Consider the following 25,020-nt stretch of genomic DNA (forward strand, 5'->3'; position numbering starts at 1 on the left):
TGCGACAGCTGAGTCTTACAGTAAATTGGTAGGTTACAGGTTTATTTATTTAGAGCTAACAGTTGGATTAGAGGTATTCATTTTGGATCAGTGTTGTGCCTGGAGTGCCAGATGTGAGGAACTTGGGAGACTCCCAGCCTCCACCAGGATTGCATCTGCTCCAGATGTAATGAGATGAAGCTCCTTAGGGATCGTGTGAGGGATCTGGAGCGACAACTTGATGACCTTCGCTTATTAGAGAAAGTGAGGAGGTGATCGATAGTACCTATAGAGAAATAGTGGACAGCACCTCTGTGACAGTCGCTGTCAGGAATCGATATATAGTTTTAGATACTGTTGGAGAGGTAGACCTGACAGACGAAGACCACAACGAGCGGGACTCTGGCACTCTGCCCAGTGCCGTGATCAAGGGAGCAAGGAGAAATGCCGTAGTTATCGGGGATTCCATCGTGAGGGGAACAGACCAGAGATTCTGCGAGTCGGACAAGGATACCCGAATGGTGTGTTGTCTCCCTGGTGCCAGGGTACAGGATATCTCGGATCCGGTCCAGAGTATTCAGAGGAGAGAGGGCGAGCAGCCGGGGGTCTTGGTACATTTGCTACCAAGGACAGAGACAGAAAAAGAGAGGAGGAAGATTACTAGGTGCTAGGGAGAAAATTGAAAAGCTGTACCACCAGAGTAATAATCTCCTGATTACTGCCTAATTAAAGTAAGAATAGCAGAATGTGTGGCTAAGTAACTGGTGCAGAGGGCAGGGAATCAAATTCTTGGGTCATTCGGATCAATTTTCGGTGAAGTATGACTTATACAAAAACGATGGGTTACACCTGAACTCAAAGGGTACTAATATCCTGGCGGGAATTTTTAATCTCGCTGTTAGGGAGCGTTTAAACTAAGTTGGGAAGGGCAAGGAAACCAGGGTCTTCGGGTCGAGGAAGAGGAAAATAGAAATAAGTCAAAGATACATTGCAGGAAGATGGCAAGACGGACAGGCAGGTGAATAGACAGGAGAATTTGCTGTGCGATAGAAATATAGGAGAATCAGTAACAGATACTAATCCAAATGTACCACACTTAAATGACCGCAGCATTAGAAATAAAGTGGATGACCTTGTTGTACAGCTGCAGGTTAAACGATATGACATAGCAGCCATCACTGAGTCATGGCTAAATGATGAATGTGATTGAGAACTGAATGTTCACGGATACAAAGTGTATAGGAAATATAGGAAGATGAGTAAAGGGATTGGCGTGGCCCTGATGCTAAGCAATGATATCGAATCACTGGAAAGAAAGGACATAGGATCAGAAGAAGGAGAATCCTTATTGGTCGAGTTAAGAAATGGCAAGGGTAAAAAGACATTAATAGCCGTTGTATACAGGCCTCCAAACAGCAGCGGGTTGTGGACTACAAGTTACAGCTGGAAATTAGAACAAGCGCGTCAGAAGGAAAATGTCAAGATAATTAAGGGAGCTATTAATATGAAAGTAGATTGGGCAAGTCAGGAAGATTCTGGATCTCAGGAGAGAGAGTTTGTAGAATGCGTACGGGATGGCTTTCTGGAGCGGCATGTCCATAAGCACACCAGGGGATCAGCTGATTTGGATTTGGTGCTGTGTAATGATACTGGGCTGATTAGGGAGATAGAGGTAATGGTAACTCTTGGAAGTAGTGATCATAATATGATCGAGTTCAGTTTCAAATTTGAAAAGGAGAAGCTGCTATCAGGTGTATCAATTTTTCAGTGTAACAAAGGAAATAACAGTGTTATGGGAGAGGAACTGGCACAAGGTGATTGGAAAAGTAAGCTAAATGGAGGGACAGTAGAGCACAATTGGATGAAATTCCTACAAGAAATAAGGTAAGTGCAGGCAACATATATTCCAAGAAAAAAGAAAATCATAAAAGGAAAAATGACACAAATGTGGCTAACGAGAGACGTTAAGGCTAAAGTAAAAGCAAAAGACGCAGCGTACAAAGAAGGAAGAATAGTGGGATAACTGAGGACTGGACGAATTTTAAAAATTTACAGAAGGAAAGTAAGAAAGCCATTAGGAAAAAAAGATGAATTATTAAAGGAAATTGACAATTAACATAAATAGGACACTAAGAGCTTTTTTTAAATATATGAAGAGTAAATGAGTGACACGGGTTGATATGGGAACTATTGAAAAGGATGCTGGAGAAATTATAATGGGTAATAAAGAGATGGCAGAGGAACTAAATGAGTAGTTTACATCAGTCTTCACAGTGGAAGACATTAGCAACATACCTGATAGCCAGAGGTCTCGGGGAATAGAATTAGGTACAGTCAAGATGACTTGAGAGAAAGTGCTTGAGAAGCCAAGTGGACTAAGGATAGATAAGTCTCCCGGACCGGTTGAAGTGCATCCACGAGTTCTGAAGGAGGAGGTTTTGCAGATTCTGGTGCTATTGGAAGTAACTTCCCAGGAATCAGTAGAATCTGTCATGGTTCCGGAGGACTGGAATGTCACAAATGTAGTTCCGTTGTTCAAGAAAGGGGGGAATCAGCAAAAAGAAAATTACAGACCTATTAGTCTGACATCGGTAGTTGGAAAGTTATGGAGTCGATCCTCAAGGATGAGATTAAGAATTACCTTGAGGTGCATGACAAAATAGGCCCAAGCCAGCATGGTTTCATGCAGGGAAGATCCTGCCTCACCAATCTTTTGGCATTTTTTGAGGTAATCTCGAATAAGTCTGACAAGGCAGAGGCGGTGGATGCTGTGTTTGCGGATTTTCAAAAGGCCTTTGATAAGGTGCCACGTAAGAGGCTGCATAATAGGATGAGTGCCCATAGAATTACAGGAAGGATATTGGAATGGGTGGAGCATTGGTGATAAGCAGATAGGAAAGAGTCAGAATACAGGTATCCTATTCTGGTTGGTTGCCGTTTACCAGTTGTGTTCCGTAGGGGTCGGTGTTGGGGCCGCTTCTTTTTACACTGTATATCGATGATTTAGATTATGGATTAAATGGGTTTCTGGCTAAGTTTGCGGATGACACCAAGATAGGTGGAGGAGCAGGAAGTGATGCAGAAACGGAAAGGTTGCAGAGAGATTTGGTCAGTTTAGGAGAGTGGGCAAAGAAATGAAAGATGAGATACAATGCTGAGAAATACACGGTTGCACAATTTGGAAGAAGAAGCAATCGGGCAGATTATTATTTAGATGTGGAGAAAATTAAAAAAAATCGGAAGTGCAAAGGGATTTGGGGGTCCAAGTGCAGGATACCCTACAGGTTAACCAGCAGGAAACCAGTAAGGAAAGCGAATGCGATGCTGGCATTCATTTCAAGAAGAATAGTGTGCAAGAGTAAGGAGGTGTTGATGAGGCTCTATGGGGCACTGGTGAGACCCCATTTGGAATACTGTCTGCAGTTTTGGGCCCCCCATCTTAGAAAGAATGTGCTGATGCTGGAGAGAGTTCAGAGAAGATTCACGAGGATGATTCCTGGAATGCACGGACTAACATATGAGGAGCGTTTGTCGGCTCTTGGATTGTATTCATTAGAGTATAGAAGAACGAGTGGGGATCTCATAGAAACATTTCGAATGTTGAAATGGTTGGACGGAGTAGATGTGGAAAGGCTATTTCCCTTGGTGGGTGAGTCCAGGACAACAGCTCACAGTCTTGGAATTAGAGGGTACCCATTTAGGACAAAATGAGGAGAATTTTTTTTAGCCAGAGGGTTGTGGATTTATGGAATTCGCTGCCACATACAGCTGTGGAGGCCCAATCCTTGAGGGATTTTAAGGAGGAGATTGACAGGTATCTAATTTGTCAGGGTATCAAGGAAATTGGAACTAGACGGGAGAATTATTTAGCTCATGGTTGAGTGGCGGAGCAGACTCGATGGATCGAATGGCCTACTTCTGCTCCTTTGTCTTGTGATCTTATGATCACAGTGACATTGACACTCCCAACACCGTGACCCCAACACTTTCCACACCGTGGCACCGACTGTCCCTTCAATGTGACACTGATACTCCCCTGAACGTGATTCCGAGACTACGAACAGTGGCACCGACACTCTCTTGATTGAGACAGAGACGTACCTTTCACCGCGACACTTACACGCACTCTCACCATGACACCGTCAAGCCCACACCATTACGTCAACAATCCCTCTTACGGTGACACTTACACTGCACACACCGTAACACTGATAATCCTTTCACAGTGATACCGCAACGCCCGTCACGTGACAGCGACGCTCTCCTCACAGTGACACTTACCCACCCCACACCGTAACATTGACACTGATCACCGTCACATTGACAGTGATTACCGTGACATTGACAGTGGTTACCGTGACACCGACACAACCCTCTCCGTGACACTGATACACCGCTCTGCGTGACACCGACACTCCCCACCCCGTGTCACAGTCAGTCCCCTCAGTGTGACACCCACAGGCCCCTCATTGCGACACCAACATTACCCACACTGTGTCACAGAGAAGTCCATCGGTGTCACACCCCACACAGTGTCACAGTCATCCCACGCCGTGGTACCGGCTCTCTCCACACATGACACCGATAGGATCCTTCGTGTGAAACTCACACACCCCTCACTGTGACGCTGAAACACCCCTCACTGTGACACCAACAGACACCTCAGAGTGACCCCGGCACTCCCCACACCGTGATACCGACACTCCTCAGACATTGTCACAGACAGGATTCTCACTGTGACATGGACACTTCTCTCATCTGACAGCGACTCACCTCACACCGTGTCACTGACACACCCTTTACTATCACTCTCAGTATCACAGATTCCTCAGTCTCTGATCACCTCCGACCGAAACTACCGGAGACTTTGGGAACAACATCAGGAGATGAACAGGACCCAGCGCCAATGTCAACAGCGAGTCCATGAGTTGATCTCAACCCTTGAATCAAGGACATTCGAGAACTCCCTCCCGGATCTCTCCCAGAGATCCGGTTTGAATAATCTATCCACCCCCAACAACATTACCCTCCTCAACCTGGCTCTCTCGGATCTGAATCGAACGCACAGCGATCTCCGTCATCAGTTCAATCAGCTCGAAAGGAAGTACAGAAACATCACCGAAAACAAAGCTGAGATTTGCCAATATCTCACCAGGAGAAGAGGTGAGACGACATCCCCCGTTTCAACTGCACCATATAACAGGGGGTGAGAGACGGGGAGGGAGGAGGTGGAGAGATTCACTCAATCACTTACCCCGGGAGTGTGTGATGGGACGGTGTGGAGGGAGTTTCATTCTGCGTCTGATCCTGGGGCGGTGTAGAAGGATCGACATCTAGTGTCAGACACCGATAGTGTGTTATAGGACCGTGCGGGGGAAGCTTAAGCACAAAATATTCTGCAGATGCTGGGGTCAAAGCAACACGCACAACACGCTGGAGGAACTCAGCAGGTCGGGCAGTTTCCCTGGAATCGAACAGTAAACGTTTTATGGTCGACACCTTTCATCAGGACTGAAGGTGGACGCATGGGCCCTATAGAGAACGTGGGGGGAGGGTGGGGAGGAGAAGGCTGGTAGGTGCCAGATGAAAAAACAGTAAGGGAAAAGATCAAGGTGTATGGGAGGGGAAGGGCAGGAAAGTTGAAGGAGGAATGAAAGGGGAAAGGACTACGGGTAGTAGAAGGAGACAGAACCAGGAGTGAGGTTGATAGGAAGATGGAGGAGGAGGCAGAGTGAAAGATGGATGGGGGAAGGGAGGGGGAGGGAATTACAGGAAGTTGGAGATTTCAGGGGAGCTTCGTTCTGAATCTGACCCGGGAAAGTGTGAAGGGACAGTGTTAAAACAGCGGCACCTGTTCTCTGATGCCAGGTGTGCGTGATGCAGCAGGACGGGAACTGTGTTACTTCACTTTGCATCTGCCCCTGACTGTGTGAATAGAGCTTCTTCAAATAGAAGGAGCATGTCTCTGCATGTGACATCTCTGTGATAGCTCGGAAGAAGCGGGCTTCGCTCTCTATCTGACTACTAGAATGACCGACATGACTGTGTGGAAGGAGCTTCGCTCTGCGTCTGATCCCAGAAGAGTGTGATGGGACGGTGTGCAGGGTGCTTCAGTCTATGTCGGACCCTGGGAGTGTGTGCTGGGACGGTGTTGAGGGAGGTTAACTTTTTCTGATCCCAGTTGATGAAGGGAGATTCACGGTTTCTTGTTTCTGAGTTGCAGAACAAACGTGTTCACAGGACTGGATCAAAAATGAAGACCGATGTTATTTCATATCCAAGGTCATAAAATTTTATGATGGAGCCAGGCAACATTGTTCAGAACACGACTCAAGGCTCCTCGAAATAAATTCAAACGAGGAAAAGGTATGTCCTACCGTGAGAAGAAATATCAATAATCAAGACGTCCCCGAGGTAAAACACACAGTGAATCTCCTTCCACACAAACCCACCACACTGTCCTGGTGTAAGATAGAGATTGAAGCTCCCTCCACACCGTACCATCACACAATCCCGGGGTCAGACACAGAGTGAATCTCCCTCCACCCCGTCCCGTCACACACTCCCGGGGTCAGACACAGAGTGAAGCTCCCACCACAGTGTCCTGTGACACTCTACCAGTGTGAGACACAGAGTGAATCTCCCTCCACACCGTCCCATCACACACTACCGTGTTCAGACACAGAGTGAATCTCCCTCCACACTGTCCCTGCACACACTCCCGAGGTCAGACACAGAGTGAAGCTCACTCCACACTCCCTAGCTCAGACGCTGGGTGCTTCCCTCTCTGTACCGTCCCTTCACAAGGATATGCATTTAGAGAGTGAATCTCAACATTAACTGAAGGAATTTAATTTCACAGAAGTTTGTTTCCAATGCTGTCAATCGATCTGTAACATACTGGATTGGAAAATGCGCAGACAGGTGAGGTCTGGACTGTTGCAGCTCTGTGGTGTGGAAGTGGGTCAGTGCGATCAGTTTGTTGACTGGTGCATGGTTGTCGAGAGAGAGTGGGGATATGGGATTAATTTGGGAACTGACTCGGGACTGTAGGGGAGAGCGGTGTAATGGGATTCGTACGGTCATGAACCCGGGGCTGTGGGGAGAGTGCGGTATCATGGTAGTAGTTTAGAAGCTGACAGTGGGCTGCGGGGAGAACGCTGATTATTGGGATTAGTTTGGTGATGGTCTCCTGTTGCCTTCTGGAGCTGTTTTGTCTCTGTTGAAATTGTCTAAACCTCTTTGATAGGAGTGTGGACTCTGATCTTCTGTACAACTTAAAATATGGATCGCTCACCTGCAATAAGTGTGGATGGGATTACAGTTGCAAAAGTCATTACAGATTCATCTGCGAGAAGTCGGCACCTTTATACCCGGATATTCCTGAAGAGATCCGAGGTCTCTGTCAACACCCCGTGGGGCCGACTTCAATCAAATGACTTCACCCCACTTCTCCGCATTCAATCTACCTCACCGTCATCCCCCATGCTTTCATCCTCAACCACCCTCTCTTCAATTCCTTCCTACCCCAGGCTCCTCCTCTACTCGCATCCCCATTCTCCCCCTACTCTCCCTCTCCCCACCTAGACCACCCTTCTCCCCTCCCTGCCCCGAACTACCCAGCTCCCTCCATTTACTCCTCCTTCCTACTCACTCCTCTTCTCACTCTGCCCTTCTTCTCACAAACTCATTCGGCTTCTCCACATCTCGCTCACTCTCTCCCTCTCTCTCTTACACCATTCCCTGCCTCTCCTCACCGTTTTCTCCACCCACTCTCACCTCAAATCTGTGCATACCAGCTTTCGATACCCCAACCCAGGGGAAACAGTCTGTGCACATTTACCCTATCTGTGCCTCCCCTGGCTTTATACCTACGCTCCAAAGAACAAAGTCCCATCCTGCTTGCCATCTCTCCATAACTCAGACCCTCGATACCCGGAAGCATCCTCGTAAATCTCACTCCTTCTATCTCAGTGGCGTCTTTCCTACAGGAGGGCGACCAGAACTGAAAACCGTCCTCCAAGCGGAGCCTCACCGACCTTTCCTGCAACTACAACGTGACTTCAATGCGGTGCAAAGTTGTAAAATTAATGTAAATCGGGGAAGTTAATAAATACTGCAAAAAAAGGTTATTCCCGAGGGAGTGTTTAAGTGTCCAGGGAGCGCTCACAATCTGATGGCGGAGGGGAAGAAACTGCTTGTAAATTGTTGAGTTTATAGGCTCCTGTACCCCCTCCCCGATGGTACCAATGAGCACAGGGCATTTCCCGGCTGGAGGGGGTCCTCGCTGATGGATGCGGTCTTCCCGAGGCATTCCTACTTGAACATGTCCTCGATGGAGGGGAGGGCTGTGCCCGTGATGGGGTTGGCTGAGCCTAGAACCCTCTGCAGCCTCTGGCGACCCTCTGCGTTGCAGCCTCCACACCAGGCGGCGATGCGACAAGTCAGAACGCTCTCCACAGTACATCCGGAGAAATTCGTGAGTCCTCGATGACAGACCACACTCCCACAAACTCCTAACACTTTAAAACGTTTTGTAACGAAAGATATAACCATAAAACTATATAACAATTACAGCAGGGAAACAGGCAATCTCGGCCCTTCTAGTCCGTGCCGAACGCTTACTCTCACCTAGTCCTACAGAACTGCATTCAGCCCATAACCCTCCATTTCTTTCCTGTCCATAAACCTATCGATTTTTTTAATGACAATATCGAACCTGCCTCTACTATTTGTTCTGGAAGCGCATTCCACACAGCTACCACTCTCTCAGTATAGAAATTCCCCCTCGTGATGCCCAAAAACCTTTGCCCCCTAACTTTAACTCGTGTCTTCTTGTTTAAATCTCCCCTACTCTCAATGGAAAAAGCCTATCCACGTCAACTCTATCTAATCCCCTCATAATTTTAAATACCTCTATCAAGTACCCCCTCAACCTTCTACGCTCCAAAGTGTAAAGGCCTAAGTTGTTCAACCTTTCTCTGTGACTTAGGTGCTGAAACTCAGGAAAAATTCTAATAAATCTCCTGTGTACTCTTTCTATTTTGTTGGCATCCTTCCAATAATTCGGTACAGAACTGTACACAATACTCCAGATTTAACGTCAATAATCCCTTGTACAATTTTAATATTACATCCTAAATATTATTCTCAATGCTCTGATTTATAAAGGCCAGCATACCAAAAGCTTTCATAACCACCCTATCCACATGAGATCCCACCTTCAGGGAACTATGCACCATTATTCCTACATCACTCAGTTCTACTGCATACCTCAATGCCCTACCATTTACCATGTATGTCCTATTTTGATTAGTCCTACCAAAATGTAGCACCTCACACTTATCAGCATTAAACTCCATCTGCCATCTTTCAGCTCTCTCTTCTAACTGGATTCAATCCCTCTGCAAGCTTTGAAAACCTTCCTCACTGTCGTCTACACCTCCAACCTTTGTATCATCAGCAAATTTGCTGATCCAATTTGCCACATTATCATCTAAGTCATTGATCTAGATGACAAATAACAATGGGCCCAGCACTGATCCCTGTGGCACACCACTTGTCACAGGATTCCACTCAGAGAAGCAATCCTCCACTACCATTTTCTGAGTTCTCCCACTGAGCCAATGTCTAATCCAATTTACTACCGCTCCATGTATACCTAGCGACTGAATCTTCCTAACTAACCTCCCATGCGGGACCTTGTCAAAGGCCTCACTAAGTCCATGTAGACAACATTCACTGCCTTCCTTTCATCCACTTTCATGGTAACTTCCTCCAAAAACTGCAATGGATTGGTTAAACATGACCTACCACGCACAAAGCCATGTTGACTGTTTCTAATATGTCCCTGTCTATCCAAATACTTGTAGATCCCATCTCTTAGTATTCCTTCCAGTAATTTACCTACTACCGATATGAAACTTAACGGCCTATAATTTCTCGGGTTACTTTTTGAGCCTTTTTTTTAAACAACGGAACTACAGGAACTATCCTCCAATCCTGCGGCACCTGACCCGTGGATATCAACATTTAATTTTTTTCTTCCAGGCAGGGCCCCTGCAATTTCAAAACTACTCTCCCTCAAGGTCTGAGGGAATACCCTGTCAGGTCCTGGGGATTTATCTACTCTGATTTGCCTCAAGACAGCAAGCACCTCCTCCTAATTAATCAGTATCAGTTCCCTTGTACAGACACAGAGTGAAGCTCCCTCTTCCCCGTCAAATCACACACTCCGGGTTCCGACATTAGCTTCAGTTCTTCCCTTCACAATCACATCATTAAACTCTATCCGAGTGGACTGTTGGCTGGCCTGCAATGTAGCCCCATGAGCATGGTCATGCATTACTCATTCCTCATTCTGTTCTGACGCCCCTCCGCCTTCGCCGCTCCAGAGCAAAGAAGCAAAAAATTTCTGACCTCTGCTTATAGACTGTGCTATCGATTCGTGGCAGCATCCTAGTGAATCCCTTCTGTATCCTCTCCAAAGACACACACACTCTACCAGTAACGGGGCGACCAGAAATCAATTAGGGAACTCGGAAGCGTCAAGCACAGTCCCAAATCCTATCTATGTTGTCGGTCGGTTCCTCGGCACACCAATCTTGTTCACTGAAGTCGCTCTCTCCTTCAACGCTTCCATCTATTCTAGGTCTGATCCTTTCCACTCTACACTGAGGCTGAACAGCGCTTCGGCTCCAACTTGCGATGAACAGCGGAAAACTGCTTGGCCGAATCTACACTTGGCAGATCATTCCTGACCCCAATAAAGCTGGTCTTTCACAAATTCGGAAACTAAACCCGACGTCAAGCCAATCCTTTTCCATAATGACCTTGTCTCCAATGGCATCACCATCACTAGATGCAAAGTGGTCCCCTAAACAAACTTCGCTCCCCTGCCTTCTCCCATTCTTCAGTAGGAGATCAAGTATTGCACTTCATCGTTGGGTATTTATACGTACTGATTAAGGCAACTTTCTTCCAAACGCTTGACAAACTATCCCACTGGTCCTTTCACAGTATGAGACTCACAGTCAATACCTGCTAAAATCATACAAGATCACAGCGTTATGCTTCTTGCAACAGTCTGCGACCTCTTACAGCATTTGTTCCTCTAAACTCGCAGGACTGTTAGCTGGTCGATCATGTTGCCCCATGAACGAGTTCATTCCTTTCTTATTCCTCAGCTCCACCCTTAAAGCCTCACCTGGACGAGTTCTCCATTCTGTCCTAACAGACATTTGTCGTAAAATATTCAACAACTAGAACCGCCACCCTTTTCCCTTGAATTATCCCCGTACAAGTTCGACTAAAACAGCAGATACCGGGAATGCTGAACTAACGGTCCTGCCCTTCCTGCAACTAAGTCTCACTGTTGGCTAAAATATTATTATTCCAGGCGTTGGGCCCTGCCCTGAGCTCATCTTCCTTTCGTACAATACTTCCTGCATGGAAATGGACGCAACTCAGAATATGAGTCCCAGCAGGCTCACTCTTTTGCTTCCTTGCTTTGTCTGAGGTCTGAACAACATCTGTCACAACAACCACACCACTGACTGTTATGGGATTCTTGTTCCAAAACCCATTTGTAAACCCCACCACTCCCCCTCTCTAATGGCGAAACTCACGCTGGGATATTAGTTCTACTTCGGTTCAGGTGTCAACTGAGAGTTTTGCTCGCTGGCGGAGAAAATGAAGGAGCGGCTCAACGCGGAGAGTTGTGGTGCGGTCTCCAGACAGGAGTCTGTGCTGCCCCCCAGTGTTCGCTCCGCAGAAGACAAGCTCTGTTGTGGCCTTCAGCAGATGTGCAAAAATGTGTGTACCTGTAAATGTATATACAGTCAACACAGTGTGGTCGTATAAATACTGATATCCACCGCGTACTTGCTATTTTTCCATCGCAGAAGTATTATGTGTGTTTTATGCCGCGTGTGATTGTTGGCATTGTGTTTCTTTATGCTGAGTAGCACTGACGCGTTTGGCTGTATTCCTGTTTACTGATGTGTGGTTGAATGACAATTAAACTCGTTTGGATAGAAACGCTCGCTTATGCACCGGTCTCATATTCCTTGGAAGAGACCCCAGTGATCCAACTATCTGCAGCCTTTATTCCCACCCCAACACCTTAGCATCGTGTTCATCTCTATTACCCTCCTATTTCTGGCGACACCAGTCCGTGCTGAACTTTGCCCGCTCACCGTCCCACTTGAGATTGCTGAGGACCGTATCGGAGAGGTCGCGACCTTGGCACGCGGGAGGAAAAACTCCATGTAGGGATCTCTATCCTGCACAGAAAACCAGTTTTATGTTACCCAAACTAGGAATCGCCGATAACCACAGCTTGTTTCATCTCGCCTTCCCTTCTTAACAATAGAGACAATCTCGGTGCCAGAGACCGGAATTGTGAGACTTTCCTCTTCTCGGTCATTTCCACACGTCTCCCCCGCCCAGACGTATACAATGTGGTAGACCTGTTATTAAGCCAGTTGGACACAGGGGTACTCAACAGTGGGTCTAGCTGGTTAACCCTTTTCAACCTACTGACTGTCACCGAGTTTCCTGAAAACTGCACATGGGGTCTAACTTCCTCCCAATATGTCTCCCGACCACCCCCCCCACCTTCCCGAATGACCCTGAGTTCATCCAGTAGCAGCTGCAACTCCATAAATCCGTGTGATAGAATCTGCATCCGGATGCAATTGTCAGAGGCGAGGTTGTCAGAGACAATGCAGGTCTCCCTGCCATCCCAGATCCTGCAAGAGGAGCATTTAACTCTCCTGCCAGGCATGCCTACTGTTCTAACTGTGCAATTATAAAGAAGGAAATAATAAATAAACTGAAAACAAACCTACCAACAGTTTGCCACTACAGTGACATGCAAACGTTTGGGCACCCTGGTCAAAATTTTTGTTGCTATGAAGTAAAAGCGAGTAAAAGAGGACCTGATTTCCAAAAGGCATAATGTTAACGATGACGTATTTCTTTAATAATCTAATCAAGATTACCTTTTTTTTTATTTCCATCTTTTACAGTTTCAAAATAGCAAAAAAGTAAAAGGGCCCGAAGCAAAGGTTTGGGTACCCTGCATGGTCATTACTTAGTAACACCTACTTTGGCAAGTGCCACATCTTTTAAACGCTTTCTGTAGCCAGCTAAGAGTCTTTCAATTCTTGTTTGGGGTAATTTTCACCCATTCTTCCGTGCAAAGGGCTTCTAGTTCGGCGAGATTCTTTGCCCGTCTTGCATGAACTGCTCTTTTGAGATTTATCCACAGATTTTTGATCATGTTTAGGTCGGGTGACAGTGAGGGACATGGCAAAACATTCAGCTTACGCCTCCTGAAATAGTTCGTTGTTGATTTTGAGTTTAGGATGTGTTTCGGGTGATTATCCTGTTGTAGAAACCGTCCTCTTTTCATCTTCAGCATTTTTACATGCTTCCAGAATTTGCTGGTAAATAATTGAATGCGTTCTTCCGTCTACCTGTGAAAGTTTCCCCGTTGCCAATGGCTGCAAAACAAGCCCAAAGCATGATCGATCCACCCCCGCGCTTAACAGTTGGAGAGGCGTTCTTTTCATGAAATCGTGCACCCATTTTTCTCCAAACATACGTCTGACGGCCACAGGATAGAGAGATGTCAATTCACAACAGAGATTGGGAGGAATTAATTTTGCCAGAGACGTGTGAAGCTGTGGAATTCGTTGTTACAGGCGGCCGTGGACGAGAAGCTACTGGACAGAGAGTCATAGATTCCTGACCAGACAGAGCATGCAGAGAACGGAGCGAAAGCTGGCCATTGGGAATGAGGGTGGATCAACCATGATCAAATGGTGGGCCGACCCGATGGAGCAAATGGCTTAATTCTACCACTCTGTCGTATGATGGTATTTGAAGTTCTTGGGATACGGGGTATCAGCATCTCAGAGGGTCTACACTGGGCGCAACACATTCATGTGACACAAGGAACGTGTCATGTTCCTGACAGAACAGCCTCAGGCATCCAGGTTTCAGCACTCCCATTCCTCGGAGAGTAGTTCGCTGTCACTTTCCGTTTAACGCTCAAACTGCCATTTATTGTCTGCCAATGTTTCTCATGGAATGTCTGTCGGTTAAGGCCTCGAGCCGAGCACTCAGTGCTCAACGGTACGAGATCCATTTCTTGTACTGCTGTTTGTGACTTTATCTTTGGATTTCATCACTGTGGTCTTGTTTATTTCGAGTCTGAGCTGGAGTGTATTCTAGATTCTACTCGGCACTTGCCTTCTCCACCATCCATATCTCTCTCGGTACAGAGGGGATTGCAAGGTTAGGGGTTTGAGGAGATGTGGTCTGTCATTGGGGACTCGTGAATTTCTCGGGATGTACTGTGGAGAGCGTTCTGACTTGTCGCATCGCCGCCTGGTGTGGAGGCTGCAACGCAGAGGGTCGCCAGAGGCTGCAGAGGGTTCTAGGCTCAGCCAACCCCTTCACGGGCACAAACCTCCCCCCGATCGAGGACATGTTCAAGCAGGAATGCCTCGGGAAGACCACATCCATCAGCGAGGACACCCTCCAGCCGGGAACTGCCCTGTGCTCATCGGTACCATCGGGGAGGGGGTACAGGCGCCTGAAAACTCAACAATTTACAAGCAATTGCTTCCCCTCCGCCATCGGATTGCGAACGCTCACTGAACATTTAAACAGTCCCTCGGTATTCACCTTTTTTGCAGTATTTATTTATTTATTTTCCCAATTTACGTTAAATTTACATCTTTGCAGCGTAATGAGGTCACGTTGTAATTGTACAAGGCGCCGGTGAGATCGCACTTGAAGGGCGGTGTTCAGTTCTCGTCGCCCTCCTGTAGGAAAGATGCCACTGAGCTGGAAAGTGCGCTGACGGAGTATTTCCGCGGATGTTGCTGGGTGTCGAGTGTCTGAGTTATGGAGAGAAGGCAAGAAGGATGGGTCTGTGTTCCTTGGAGCGTGGGTATGAAGCCAGGAGAGGCACACATAAGTTGAATGTGCACAGTCTTTTTCCCCTGGGTTGGGGAATTTCGAGTGCACAGAATTGAGGTGAGGGTGTGTGGAGAGAACGGAGTGAGGAGGGTCCTGAGGGGGAGAGGAGGGTGGAGAAACTGAATAAGTTGGTGAGAAGAATAGCAGAGCGAGACGAGGAGTAGAAAGGGGGAATAAATGGGGGGAGCGGGGTAGAGCGGGGGCGGTAGGGGAGAAGAGTACTCTCGAAGGGTAGGGAGAGTAGTGAGAAGAATGGGGATGCGAGTAGAGGAGAAGACTGGAGTAGGAATGAGGGGAAGGCAGGGTGGGTGGGGATGAAAGGATGGCAGAGTGACAGTGGGGTAGATTGAATGAGGAGTAGCGGGGTGTAGTCACATGATTGAAGTCGGCCCTAGAGGCTGTTGACAGTGACCTCGGATCTCTTCAGGAATATCCGGGTATAAATGTGCCGACTTCTCGCAGATGAATCTGTATTTCCTTTTGCAATTGTAACTGTACCAGTCACACTTACTGCAGGTGGGCGTTCCATAGAATACCTTGTACAGAAGATCAGAGGCCACATTCCTATCAAAGAGGGTCAGAGAATTTCAACAGAGACAAAACAGCTCCAGCAGACAACCGGAGACCGTCGGCAAACTAATCCCACTAATCTGCGCTCTCCCCACAGCCCCTTGTCAGACTCTGCACTAATCCCATGATACCGCGCTTTCCCCACAGCTCCGGTTTCTTGGCCGTACGAGTCCCAGTACACTGCTCTCCCCCACAATCTCGAGTCAGTTCCCAAATTAATCCCATTCCCCCACCCTCTCTCGACAACCCTACATCTGGCAACAAACTAATCCCACTTTTCCACTCTCCTGACAGCCCCGTGTCAGTACTCAAACTAATCCCATTGACCCACTCTCTCCCCACGGCCTCGTGTCAATCCCACACCACCTACTTGCAACTGTCCAAACCTCACCCGTCTCCGCATTTTCCAATCCAGTAAATTCCGGGTCCGTAGCCGATAGAGATGGAAATAAAATTCTGTGAAAGTAAATCCCTTCGATTAATGTGCATGCAAAGCCCTGGGAAATGTTTCACTGCTAATGTAATGGTTGCTCTGTAGCAGCAGTGTGTTTGTGTTATGACGAGAGATAACGGGTGCTTTGGAGTGCGTGGCGTCCCATGATGGGAGGGGTTTTCTTTCCTGTGAGCCCGAGAGCGAGGGACTAGCGGGCTTTTTTTCGACAGAAGATGGAGAGAGAAGATGCCAGAACGGGGTAATCGTAGACTGCAGGCCTGAGCGGATTTGGAATGGGGTCGGGAGCTGACCACACCCGGGGGAAATCGATGGAGAACGGACGGATGGGAAAACAGTGAGCTCCAAGGAGAGCATTAGACTGTTTCGTTAAAATGGGCCCTTTTTCTCTTTGTTTTCTGTACTAACCCTGTACTCAAATGAAGAATCATAAAGCCTAATCGTTTAATTGCAAATGGTGAACTGCTCGTTATTTCGTGGGATTGATTTGTAACCGGGCAACGCGTCCACACAATGGAGATTTCTCAGTCTGACCGGGCCGGAGGTAGTATCCCATCCCCCACCCCGACCCCCAGAGAAACGCATGCTGTTCGAACCAGAGGGTTACATTTAGCCTGCCTCCATACCTGACCTCGAGAAATGTGAAGAGATGGGACAGAAATGGAATCACTCAGTGTCTGATGTCAGGAATGAGTGATGGGATGGTGTAGATGGAGTGTCACTCTTTGTCTGACCACGGGAGTGTGTGACGGGACGGCGTGGAGGGACTTCATTCGGTCACACTAAAAAAAAAATTCCATAATTGTATCGTGCAGAGCATTCTGACAGGCTGCATTACTGTCTGGTATGGAGGGGCTACTGCACAGGCCCGAAGGAAGCTTCGGAAGGTGAGAAATCTAGTCAGCTCCATCTTGGGCGCTTGCCTACAAAATACCCAGGACATCTTCAGGGAGCGGAGTCTCAGAAAGGCAGCGTCCATTATTAAAGTCCTCCAGCACCCAGGGCATGCCTGTTTCTTACTGTTACCATCAGGTAGGAGATACAGAAGCCTGAAGGCACACTCTCAGTGTGTCAGGAAGAGCTTCTTCCCCTCTGCTATCTTATTCCTGAATGGAATTTAAGCACTGGACACTACCTCACTTCTTATAATGTAGACCATTTTTGTTTTTATTTACATTTAATTTAATCTATTCAATATGCATGTTTGATTTACTTGTTTATTTTTATTTTGTTTTATTTTTTTTATTTTTAAAATCTCTCTCTCTCTGCTAGATTATGTATTGCATTGAACTGCTGCTGTTAAGTTAACAAATTTCACGTCACATGCCGGTGATAATAAACCTGAATCTGATTCTGCTTCCAGTGGTAGATTCACTCAGTGTCTCACACCGGGAGTGTGTGATGGGACGGTGTGGAGGGAGATTCACTCTGTGTCTGACCCCGGGAGTGTGTGATGGGACGGTGTGGAGGGAGATTCACTCTGCGTCTGACCCATGGAGTGTGTGATGGGACGGTGTGGAGGGAGATTCACTCTGTGTCTGTCACCGGGAGTGTGTGATGGGACGGTGTGGAGGGAGATTCACTCTGTGCCTGATCCCGGGAGTGTGTGATGGGACGGTGTGGAGGGAGATTCACTCTGCGTCTGACCCATGGAGTGTGTGATGGGACGGTGTGGAGGGAGATTCACTCTGTGTCTGACCCCAGGAGTGTCTGATGGGACGGTGTGGAGGGAGATTCACTCTGTGTCTGACCCCGGGAGTGTCTGATGGGACGGTGTGGAGGGAGATTCACTCTGTGCCTGATCCCGGGAGTGTGTGATGGGACGGCGTGGAGGGAGATTCACTCTGCGTCTGACCCATGGAGTGTGTGATGGGACGGTGTGGAGGGAGATTCACTCTGTGTCTGACCCCGGGAGTGTCTGATGGGACGGTGTGGAGGGAGATTCACTCTGTGTCTGACCCAGGGAGTGTGTGATGGGACGGTGTGGAGGGAGATTCACTCTGCGTCTGACCCATGGAGTGTGTGATGGGAAGGTGTTGAGGGAGATTCACTCTGTGTCTGTCACCGGGAGTGTGTGATGGGACGGTGTGGAGGGAGATTCACTCTGTGCCTGATCCCGGGAGTGTGTGATGGGACGGTGTGGAGGGAGATTCACTCTGCGTCTGACCCATGGAGTGTGTGATGGGACGGTGTGGAGGGAGATTCACTCTGTGTCTGACCCCGGGAGTGTCTGATGGGACGGTGTGGAGGGAGATTCACTCTGTGCCTGATCCCGGGAGTGTGTGATGGGACGGTGTGGAGGGAGATTCACTCTGCGTCTGACCCATGGAGTGTGTGATGGGACGGTGTGGAGGGAGATTCACTCTGTGTCTGAACCCGGGAGTGTCTGATGGGACGGTGTGGAGGGAGATTCACTCTGTGTCTGACCCAGGGAGTGTGTGATGGGACGGTGTGGAGGGAGATTCACTCTGCGTCTGACCCATGGAGTGTGTGATGGGACGGTGTGGAGGGAGATTCACTCTGCGTCTGACCCATGGAGTGTGTGATGGGACGGTGCGGAGGGAGATTCACTCTGTGTCTGACCCCGGGAGTGTGTGATGGGACGGTGTGGAGGGAGATTCACTCTGTGTCTGACCCCGGGAGTGTCTGATGGGACGGTGTGGAGGGAGATTCACTCTGTGTCTGACCCAGGGAGTGTGTGATGGGACGGTGTGGAGGGAGATTCACTCTGTGCCTGATCCCGGGAGTGTGTGATGGGACGGTGTGGAGGGAGATTCACTCTGCGTCTGACCCATGGAGTGTGTGATGGGACGGTGTGGAGGGAGATTCACTCTGTGTCTGACCCCGGGAGTGTCTGATGGGACGGTGTGGAGGGAGATTCACTCTGTGTCTGACCCCGGGAGTGTGTGATGGGACGGTGTGGAGGGAGATTCACTCTGCGTCTGACCCATGGAGTGTGTGATGGGACGGTGTGGAGGGAGATTCACTCTGCGTCTGACCCATGGAGTGTGTGATGGGACGGTGCGGAGGGAGATTCACTCTGTGTCTGACCCCGGGAGTGTGTGATGGGACGGTGTGGAGGGAGATTCACTCTGTGTCTGACCCCGGGAGTGTCTGATGGGACGGTGTGGAGGGAGATTCACTCTGTGTCTGACCCAGGGAGTGTGTGATGGGACGGTGTGGAGGGAGATTCACTCTGCGTCTGACCCATGGAGTGTGTGATGGAACGGTGTTGAGGGAGATTCACTCTGTGTCTGTCACCGGGAGTGTGTGATGGGACGGTGTGGAGGGAGATTCACTCTGTGCCTGATCCCGGGAGTGTGTGATGGGACGGTGTGGAGGGAGATTCACTCTGCGTCTGACCCATGGAGTGTGTGATGGGACGGTGCGGAGGGAGATTCACTCTTTGTCTGACCCCGGGAGTGTGTGATGGGACGGTGTGGAGGGAGATTCACTCTGTGTCTGACCCCGGGAGTGTCTGATGGGACGGTGTGGAGGGAGATTCACTCTGTGTCTGACCCAGGGAGTGTGTGATGGGACGGTGTGGAGGGAGATTCACTCTGTGCCTGATAACGGGAGTGTGTGATGGGACGGTGTGGAGGGAGATTCACTCTGCGTCTGACCCATGGAGTGTGTGATGGGACGGTGTTGAGGGAGATTCACTCTGTGTCTGTCACCGGGAGTGTGTGATGGGACGGTGTGGAGGGAGATTCACTCTGTGCCTGATCCCGGGAGTGTGTGATGGGACGGTGTGGAGGGAGATTCACTCTGCGTCTGACCCATGGAGTGTGTGATGGGACGGTGTGGAGGGACATTCACTCTGTGTCTGACCCCGGTAGTGTGTGATGGGACGGTGTGGAGGGAGATTCACTCTGTGTCTGACACCGGGAGTGTGTGATGGGACGGTGTGGAGGGAGATTCACTTTGTGTCAGACCCCGGGAGTGTCTGATGGGACGGTGTGGAGGGAGTTTCACTCTGTGTCTGACCACGGGATTGTCTGATGGGACGGTGTGGAGGGAGATTCACTCTGTGCCTGATCCCGGGAGTGTGTGATGGGACGGTGTGGTGGGAGATTCACTCTGCGTCTGACGCATGGAGTGTGTGATGGGACGGTGTGGAGGGAGATTCACTCTGTGTCTGACCCCGGGAGTGTCTGATGGGACGGTGTGGAGGGAGATTCACTCTGTGTCTGACCCAGGGAGTGTGTGATGGGACGGTGTGGAGGGAGATTCACTCTGCGTCTGACCCATGGAGTGTGTGATGGGACGGTGTGGAGGGAGATTCACTCTGCGTCTGACCCATGGAGTGTGTGATGGGACGGTGCGGAGGGAGATTCACTCTGTGTCTGACCCCGGGAGTGTGTGATGGGACGGTGTGGAGGGAGATTCACTCTGTGTCTGACCCCGGGAGTGTCTGATGGGACGGTGTGGAGGGAGATTCACTCTGTGTCTGACCCAGGGAGTGTGTGATGGGACGGTGTGGAGGGAGATTCACTCTGCGTCTGACCCATGGAGTGTGTGATGGGACGGTGTGGAGGGAGATTCACTCTGTGTCTGACCCCGGGAGTGTCTGATGGGACGGTGTGGAGGGAGATTCACTCTGTGTCTGACCACGGGAGTGTCTGATGGGACGGTGTGGAGGGAGATTCACTCTGCGTCTGACCCATGGAGTGTGTGATGGGACGGTGTGGAGGGAGATTCACTCTGCGTCTGACCCATGGAGTGTGTGATGGGACGGTGCGGAGGGAGATTCACTCTGTGTCTGACCCCGGGAGTGTGTGATGGGACGGTGTGGAGGGAGATTCACTCTGTGTCTGACCCCGGGAGTGTCTGATGGGACGGTGTGGAGGGAGATTCACTCTGTGTCTGACCCAGGGAGTGTGTGATGGGACGGTGTGGAGGGAGATTCACTCTGTGACTGATAACGGGAGTGTGTGATGGGACGGTGTGGAGGGAGATTCACTCTGTGCCTGATAACGGGAGTGTGTGATGGGACGGTGTGGAGCGAGATTCACTCTGCGTCTGACCCATGGAGTGTGTGATGGGACGGTGTGGAGGGACTTTCACTCTGTGTCTGACCCCGGTAGTGTGTGATGGGACGGTGTGGAGGGAGATTCACTCTGTGTCTGACACCGGGAGTGTGTGATGGGACGGTGTGGAGGGAGATTCACTTTGTGTCAGACCCCGGGAGTGTCTGATGGGACGGTGTGGAGGGAGTTTCACTCTGTGTCTGACCACGGGATTGTCTGATGGGACGGTGTGGAGGGAGATTCACTCTGTGCCTGATCCCGGGAGTGTGTGATGGGACGGTGTGGTGGGAGATTCACTCTGCGTCTGACGCATGGAGTGTGTGATGGGACGGTGTGGAGGGAGATTCACTCTGTGTCTGACACCGGGAGTGTGTGATGGGACGGTGTGGAGGGAGATTCTCTCTGCGTCTGACCCATGGAGTGTGTGATGGGACGGAGTGGAGGGAGATTCACTCTGAGTCCGACCCCGGGAGTGTGTGATGGGACGGTGTGGAGGGAGATTCACTCTGTGTCTGACCCCGGGAGTGTCTGATGGGATGGTGTGGAGGGAGATTCACTCTGTGTCTGACCCAGGGAGTGTGTGATGGGACGGTGTGGAGGGAGATTCACTCTGCGTCTGACCCATGGAGTGTGTGATGGGACGGTGTGGAGGGAGATTCACTCTGCGTCTGACCCATGGAGTGTGTGATGGGACGGTGCGGAGGGAGATTCACTCTGTGTCTGACCCCGGGAGTGTGTGATGGGACAGTGTGGAGGGAGATTCACTCTGTGTCTGACCCCGGGAGTGTCTGATGGGACGGTGTGGAGGGAGATTCACTCTGCGTCTGACCCATGGAGTGTGTGATGGGACGGTGTGGAGGGAGATTCACTCTGCGTCTGACCCATGGAGTGTGTGATGGGACGGTGCGGAGGGAGATTCACTCTGTGTCTGACCCCGGGAGTGTGTGATGGGACGGTGTGGAGGGAGATTCACTCTGTGTCTGACCCCGGGAGTGTCTGATGGGACGGTGTGGAGGGAGATTCACTCTGTGTCTGACCCAGGGAGTGTGTGATGGGACGGTGTGGAGGGAGATTCACTCTGTGCCTGATAACGGGAGTGTGTGATGGGACGGTGTTGTGGGAGATTCACTCTGCGTCTGACCCATGGAGTGTGTGATGGGACGGTGTGGAGGGAGATTCACACTGCGTCTGACCCATGGAGTGTGTGATGGGACGGTGGGGAGGGAGATTCTCTCTGTGTCTGACCCCGGGAGTGTCTGATGGGACGGTGTGGAGGGAGATTCACTCTGCGTCTGACCCATGGAGTGTGTGATGGAACGGTGTTGAGGGAGATTCACTCTGTGTCTGTCACCGGGAGAGTGTGATGGGACGGTGTGGAGGGAGATTCACTCTGTGCCTGATCCCGGGAGTGTGTGATGGGACGGTGTGGAGGGAGATTCACTCTGCGTCTGACCCATGGAGTGTGTGATGGGACGGTGCGGAGGGAGATTCACTCTGTGTCTGACCCCGGGAGTGTGTGATGGGACGGTGTGGAGGGAGATTCACTCTGTGTCTGACCCCGGGAGTGTCTGATGGGACGGTGTGGAGGGAGATTCACTCTGTGTCTGACCCAGGGAGTGTGTGATGGGACGGAGTGGAGGGAGATTCACTCTGTGTCTGACCCCGGGAGTGTGTGATGGGACGGTGTGGAGGGAGATTCACTCTGTGTCTGACCCCGGGAGTGTCTGATCGGACGGTGTGGAGGGAGATTCACTCTGTGTCTGACCCAGGGAGTGTGTGATGGGACGGTGTGGAGGGAGATTCACTCTGTGCCTGATCCCGGGAGTGTGTGATGGGACGGTGTGGAGGGAGATTCACTCTGCGTCTGACCCATGGAGTGTGTGATGGGACGGTGTGGAGGGAGATTCACTCTGTGTCTGACCCCGGGAATGTCTGATGGGACGGTGTGGAGGGAGATTCACTCTGTGTCTGACCCCGGGAGTGTCTGATGGGACGGTGTGGAGGGAGATTCACTCTGTGCCTGATCCCGGGAGTGTGTGATGGGACGGTGTTGTGGGAGATTCACTCTGCGTCTGACCCATGGAGTGTGTGATGGGACGGTGTGGAGGGTGATTCACACTGCGTCTGACCCATGGAGTGTGTGATGGGACGGTGGGGAGGGAGAATCTCTCTGTGTCTGACCCCGGGAGTGTCTGATGGGACGGGGTGGAGGGAGATTCACTCTGTGTCTGACCCAGGGAGTGTGTGATGGGACGGTGTGGAGGGAGATTCACTCTGCGTCTGACCCATGGAGTGTGTGATGGAACGGTGTTGAGGGAGATTCACTCTGTGTCTGTCACCGGGAGTGTGTGATGTGACGGTGTGGAGGGAGATTCACTCTGTGCCTGATCCCGGGAGTGTGTGATGGGACGGTGTGGAGGGAGATTCACTCTGCGTCTGACCCATGGAGTGTGTGATGGGACGGTGCGGAGGGAGATTCACTCTGTGTATGACCCCGGGAGTGTGTGATGGGACGGTGTGGAGGGAGATTCACTCTGTGTCTGACCCCGGGAGTGTCTGATGGGACGGTGTGGAGGGAGATTCACTCTGTGTCTGACCCAGGGAGTGTGTGATGGGACGGTGTGGAGGGAGATTCACTCTGTGCCTGATAACGGGAGTGTGTGATGGGACGGTGTGGAGGGAGATTCACTCTGCGTCTGACCCATGGAGTGTGTGATGGGACGGTGTTGAATGAGATTCACTCTGTGTCTGTCACCGGGAGTGTGTGATGGGACGGTGTGGAGGGAGATTGACTCTGTGCCTGATCCCGGGAGTGTGTGATGGGACGGTGTGGAGGGAGATTTACTCTGCGTCTGACCCATGGAGTGTGTGATGGGACGGTGTGGAGGGACATTCACTCTGTGTCTGACCCCGGTAGTGTGTGATGGGACGGTGTGGAGGGAGATTCACTCTGCGTCTGACCCATGGAGTGTGTGATGGGACGGTGTGGAGGGAGATTCACTCTGCGTCTGACCCATGGAGTGTGTGATGGGACGGTGCGGAGGGAGATTCACTCTGTGTCTGACCCCGGGAGTGTGTGATGGGACGGTGTGGAGGGAGATTCACTCTGTGTCTGACCCCGGGAGTGTCTGATGGGACGGTGTGGAGGGAGATTCACTCTGTGTCTGACCCAGGGAGTGTGTGATGGGACGGTGTGGAGGGAGATTCACTCTGCGTCTGACCCATGGAGTGTGTGATGGGACGGTGTGGAGGGAGATTCACTCTGTGTCTGACCCCGGGAGTGTCTGATGGGACGGTGTGGAGGGAGATTCACTCTGTGTCTGACCACGGGAGTGTCTGATGGGACGGTGTGGAGGGAGATTCACTCTGCGTCTGACCCATGGAGTGTGTGATGGGACGGTGTGGAGGGAGATTCACTCTGCGTCTGACCCATGGAGTGTGTGATGGGACGGTGCGGAGGGAGATTCACTCTGTGTCTGACCCCGGGAGTGTGTGATGGGACGGTGTGGAGGGAGATTCACTCTGTGTCTGACCCCGGGAGTGTCTGATGGGACGGTGTGGAGGGAGATTCACTCTGTGTCTGACCCAGGGAGTGTGTGATGGGACGGTGTGGAGGGAGATTCACTCTGTGACTGATAACGGGAGTGTGTGATGGGACGGTGTGGAGGGAGATTCACTCTGTGCCTGATAACGGGAGTGTGTGATGGGACGGTGTGGAGGGAGATTCACTCTGCGTCTGACCCATGGAGTGTGTGATGGGACGGTGTGGAGGGACTTTCACTCTGTGTCTGACCCCGGTAGTGTGTGATGGGACGGTGTGGAGGGAGATTCACTCTGTGTCTGACACCGGGAGTGTGTGATGGGACGGTGTGGAGGGAGATTCTCTCTGCGTCTGACCCATGGAGTGTGTGATGGGACGGAGTGGAGGGAGATTCACTCTGTGTCCGACCCCGGGAGTGTGTGATGGGACGGTGTGGAGGGAGATTCACTCTGTGC

General features: G+C 50.5%; 3 protein-coding genes across 3 annotated transcripts in view; 2 read left to right on the forward strand and 1 right to left on the reverse strand.

Moving 5' to 3' along the window:
• Positions 1 to 25,020, forward strand: part of LOC140722164 (NACHT, LRR and PYD domains-containing protein 12-like) — a 651,684-nt gene that overhangs the window by 344,186 nt on the left and 282,478 nt on the right. The gene's annotated exons all lie outside the window — the stretch shown is intronic.
• On the forward strand, positions 3,714 to 8,020 carry LOC140722174 (uncharacterized). Its single transcript, XM_073036961.1, has 5 exons — positions 3,714 to 3,793; positions 4,795 to 5,142; positions 6,203 to 6,345; positions 6,842 to 6,903; positions 7,229 to 8,020. Exons 2-5 carry the CDS (start codon positions 4,866 to 4,868, stop codon positions 7,416 to 7,418), a joined length of 672 nt encoding a protein of 223 aa, XP_072893062.1. The 5' UTR covers positions 3,714 to 3,793; positions 4,795 to 4,865; the 3' UTR covers positions 7,419 to 8,020.
• The window catches only part of LOC140722163 (oxidized low-density lipoprotein receptor 1-like), a 75,133-nt gene continuing 65,372 nt past the window's right edge, over positions 15,260 to 25,020 (reverse strand). Inside the window, exons 8-9 of the mRNA XM_073036955.1 lie at positions 15,935 to 15,999; positions 15,260 to 15,537 (exon numbers count right to left, since the gene is read on the reverse strand). Of these exons, the coding sequence (XP_072893056.1) occupies positions 15,345 to 15,537; positions 15,935 to 15,999 (258 nt within the window). The 3' untranslated portion in view covers positions 15,260 to 15,344. The remainder of the gene's footprint in view (positions 15,538 to 15,934; positions 16,000 to 25,020) is intronic.

The sequence above is a fragment of the Hemitrygon akajei genome, unplaced genomic scaffold (genome assembly GCF_048418815.1).
Source record: "Hemitrygon akajei unplaced genomic scaffold, sHemAka1.3 Scf000071, whole genome shotgun sequence".
NCBI lineage: Eukaryota > Metazoa > Chordata > Chondrichthyes > Myliobatiformes > Dasyatidae > Hemitrygon > Hemitrygon akajei.

What these genes read in the sequence shown, in the direction of transcription:
- LOC140722174 (XM_073036961.1), top strand. Translation starts at nt 4,866, where the DNA reads ATGAACAGGACCCAGCGCCAATGTCAACAGCGAGTCCATGAGTTGATC. An exon ending in ATATCTCACCAGGAGAAGAG is followed by an intron (nt 5,143 to 6,202) that starts GTGAGACGACAT and finishes TCTGAGTTGCAG; the next exon opens with AACAAACGTGTTCACAGGAC. An exon ending in TAAATTCAAACGAGGAAAAG is followed by an intron (nt 6,346 to 6,841) that starts GTATGTCCTACC and finishes TTAATTTCACAG; the next exon opens with AAGTTTGTTTCCAATGCTGT.